Consider the following 4,156-nt stretch of genomic DNA (forward strand, 5'->3'; position numbering starts at 1 on the left):
AGCGCGCCAAGGAGCCCCAGCTCATCGCCTTCTACCACAAGATGGAGATGAAGCAGGCCATCGAGCTGGTGGAGAGCGGGGGCATCGGCAAGATCCCCTCTGCCGTCTCCACCGTCTCCATCCAGTGAGTTCCCAGCCCTGGGCACCCTCCCGTGGCACCCTGAGTGCTCCCTGCTGGTGGCCACAGGGCAAGCAGCCCTTGAGTGCTGCGTGGCCATCGTGGCGTGGCTCTGAATCCTGTCTGTCCACGCAGGAACATCAACCCCAAGACCCTCCCTCTGGAGCGTGTCCTTCCAGCCCTGTCCAAGGACAAGGAGGAGGAGATCCGGAAAATCCTCCGCAATAACCTGCAGAAAACCAGGCAGAGGGTGAGGTGTCCCCTGGCACTGTGTCCCCTTTGCCTCGCTGGGAGCGGCAGGGACGCAGCTCTCAGCTGGGCCCTTCACTCCTGCTGTCCCTGCCCTGCTGTGCCTTGTGCTCCTGGCCTGACTCCTTCCCCAGGATGTTTTTCCCCCTGGGACGGTGCTGGGATAGTCGGAGGGGGAGGCTGTTTTGGTCAGCAGCTGAGCCCAGCCTTTAAACCCTTGCTGGCCAGGGTGGGTGAGGATCAGGCATCCCGTGGTGGCACACCAGGGATGAGCCACGAGCCTGCCTGGACCTGCTCTGCCCACTGGTGGCTGTTTCATCCATCGCCGAGAGGGATGGGGCTGTGACCTTTCTTTCCCTTTCCTGTGGGATTTTAACCCGTCTCCTTTCCTTGGGATCTCTCCCCAGCTGCGATCCTACAACCGGCACACGCTGGTGGCCGACCCCTATGAGGAGGCCTGGAACCAGATGCTCCTGCGGAGGCAGAAGGCCCGGCAGCTGGAACAGAAGGTGCTGGGGAACACCAGGGCTGGGCAGGGCGAGGGCTGGGGGCGTTCCCAGCCTGGGAAGGCTCAGGGAGGGGGCTGAGGGATGACAGAGGGTGACCCCAAGCCTCGGGGATCCTCTGATTGCCCCAGGCTCCAAGCACGTCCCTGGAGCGTGGCTGGGAGGATCTGTGCCCTTGTCCTCTGCATCCCACTGCTGCTCCTTGCCCATCCCTGTGGCCGGTTCCCTACCCATCCCTGTGGCCAGTTCCCTGCCTCCCTTCCCCTCCTGCCCTGGCCGTGCCGGTGACGATGCCCTGCTCCCGTTCCAGATGAACAACTACCTGACGGTGCCGGCGCACAAGCTGGACTCGCCCACCATGTCCCGGGCTCGCATCGGCTCAGGTAGGTGGGAGGGAGCTGCAGGAGGAGTGGCGCCTGGAGCACCTGGAGGTTGGGCTGTCCTGCACCTCCTCAGCTCCCTGTGGCTCTCCAGCCCCGACCATGCCCATCCCACACCCATCCAGCTAAGCCACAAAGGGTTGCTGTTCTGAGCAGAAGCACCCACCTCGCTTCCCAGCACAATTCCCACCGGGAAATCAGCTTGGGCTCTGTCTGGAGCCCAGCTCGCTCCATCCACGCAGCCACGTCTCAGTCCGTGCCCGTCCCAGCCCTCCTCAGGAGAGAGGATCAGGAGCGCTCAGCCCCAGCCCTGTTGCCGCTGGATTCCCAGTTTCTCCATCACACACTTGCTTTGCAATCCTCGGTTCCTCCTGTCCTGTGTCCCCTCCTGCTCCGGGGACCGGGTGTCGGGTGTCGGGGTGTGGCGGGGCTGCGGAGCCGGCGGTTCATCAGCAGAGGGCAGCTTCGCCCTTCCCGATGGAGCCGAGCTGTCGGCAGCTCCGGCTGGGATGTGGAAATCGGGAAAAGGAATTACACAGCAGAATTGGAAATCAGCGACACCGCCCAGGCACCCCAGCCCCAAACAAACGTCTGGGGTGCATCACCGGGGGGTCCCTGAGATCCCCCCTTCCCTGCCTGACCCCTCTCTGCCCCCCAGACCCGCTGGCCTACGAACCCAAGGAGGACTCGGAGAACTTGCCCATCATCACCATCGACCCGGCCTCGCCGCAGTCCCCCGAGTCCGTGGACCTGATGAGCGAGGAGCCTCAGGGAGGCTGCAGTGGCCTCCCACCCTCGCCCGAGGAGGATGAGGAGGGGCTGGTGATGCGGGTGAAGGAGGAGCCTTCCTCCCCCGGGACTGACGACGTCTTCACCCCGGGGCCCAGCGACAGCCCCAGCAACCAGCGGATGCTGCGGGGCCTGAGGGACCCCGGCCCGCGGCCGGAGCCCGAGGAGGGGGAGCCCTTCATCCCCAAGGGGCAGTAGCTGCTGGCACAAAGCCTCCAAATCGTTTCTCTCTCTCTTCATTTGTTCTTTCTTTGCTCTCCTTTTTGGTTTCCTGTCACTACACACCGGGTTCGGGAAGGGGAGACCGTCCTGGATGGACTGGGATTGCCAGGACAGCTCTGCCCAGCGAGCCCTGGGCTGGCCCCAATGAGCAGGGAAGGAGCCCTGGGATGCCCCGGGCTCCTCGGGCAGTGTGGCCTGGAGGTGACGGACAATTTTCCGCCCGGGATTGGGATTTGCAGGTGCCTCACAGCCCCCACGGGGCTCTCCCAGAGGTGCCCACCCACTCAGGACCTGCGGCCGGCTCCGACCAGGGGTGTCCACAGTCGCTCCCCCATGGCACAGCTTCCCCTGTCCCCACTTGTGCTTTAGCTGCCCCCTGGCCTCGCTCCGGAGCGGAGAGGTGGGACGGCAGGAGCTGTCACCGGGGCTGGCACACCCACGCTCCCGTGCACCCCCCAGGGACCTCGGGCTCGTGCCGCTGCCCCCTTGCCTTGGCAACTTCTCCGTGGGACCGGCTGTGCCTGGGATCCTCCCTCCTGGCCTCACATTTCATGCCAGGTCTTTTCAAATAAATATTCTAGAGCCATGCAGGGGGGCAGCTGGGACCCCTCGCTTTGAGCAGCATCTCCATCCCTCCTGGAACTGCTGTCACCTGTCCCCATGGGGACCCTCTGCCAGCTTCAGCCCCTCGCCCTGTGCCAGCGCGGCAGCGGCTGCTCCTTAACCAAAGACGGGGCCCGGGGTGTGCCAGGGGGGATTTTTTGTCTCCCTGCGACCGAGAAGAGCTGGGGGAGAGCCCAGGGCCAGCTCCCCCAGCGTGGGGACACGATGGATCCCGAAGGTTGGCAGGAACAGGACGACTGGGGGTGCCAGGGGTCCTGGAAGGACCCATCTTTCCCCAAGGCTCGGGAGGGCTCACTGGGTGTTTCGGTGGCTCGCAGCCCTCCCCGGGCTCAGGGGTGTCCTGTGTCCCCTCCCTGTGCCGTGCCTTGCCACGCTCTGCCCCGCTGCCTTGGTGGGCACGGCACCTGTCTCCCCCCCGCTCCGCATCCCGCTGAGACCCCCGGGTCCGGCGTCCGCGGGGCTCCGTCACCGGGGCGAGCGCCCACGTCGCTGCCTGCGCCTGCCTGCTGCCCTGCTCTGTTTCCAGGAGGAAAAAAGCAATGGAAATTCTCTTGTATAAAAAGGAAGAAAAAAAAAAAAAACCAAACCCACATGTAAAGAGATTCTTGGTTTTTATCATAAATATTCTAATAAATTAATGTTAATTTTTAGTGGGGGTTTTTCCAGCTGTTCGGACTCCTACCGCTGCCACACAGTCCCGGCTGTCCCAGAGGAACGAGGTAACCGTGAGACTTCGTCTCCATCGCTGTGATGGAGAGTTTGCCTCTCAGCCTCCTGCCGCGGCTCGGGGACACCTGGAGCCCCATCCCAGGGGGACATTTTAAGCTGTTCCGAGCTTTGGCAAAGACAGGGCTCAGCAGAGCCCGGGCTCCCAAATCCCTCCCTGGGGCGGCAGGGGCTGAGGGTGTGTTGGGAGGGTCCCGCGGGAGATGGATCCTTTTCCAGGGGATGGATCCCCCCGGCGCAGCCCCGGGATGCCGCCGGGTGTCCCAGCACAGCTCTGCCCATCCCGAGCCCGGTGCGTTGTCCCCAGGAAGAAAGGGGCAGCACCTGCCTTGTCCTGGCACTGCAGCAGGGCTTGGGGGGGGACAAAGGTTCCATCCCCAGGGGAGGGGTCTTGGGGACATCTGAGCCCCGTGATTTTCTTCCTGGATTTCCCCAGGAGCCGCGGCTGGGGCTGAGCCCTCGTAGAGGAGCCAGATCCCAGAAGCATCCCGGGACTGCAGAGAGGGGAGAGGCACAAGGCAGTGCCCGGCACATGGGGGGCA

General features: G+C 64.1%; 1 protein-coding gene across 1 annotated transcript in view; it reads left to right on the plus strand.

The window, feature by feature from the left end:
• SLC9A1 (solute carrier family 9 member A1) overlaps positions 1-3,526 on the plus strand; it is a gene marked incomplete at its 5' end in the record, with an annotated part of 27,780 nt that extends 24,254 nt beyond the window's left edge. The window contains 5 exon segments of the mRNA XM_008635138.2: positions 3-124; positions 254-368; positions 775-876; positions 1,184-1,256; positions 1,912-3,526. Coding sequence (XP_008633360.1) covers positions 3-124; positions 254-368; positions 775-876; positions 1,184-1,256; positions 1,912-2,240 — 741 coding nt within the window.
• Between the last annotated feature and the right edge of the window lie 630 nt (positions 3,527-4,156).

This window comes from Corvus brachyrhynchos, unplaced genomic scaffold, assembly GCF_000691975.1.
Source record: "Corvus brachyrhynchos isolate BGI_N302 unplaced genomic scaffold, ASM69197v1 scaffold65, whole genome shotgun sequence".
NCBI lineage: Eukaryota > Metazoa > Chordata > Aves > Passeriformes > Corvidae > Corvus > Corvus brachyrhynchos.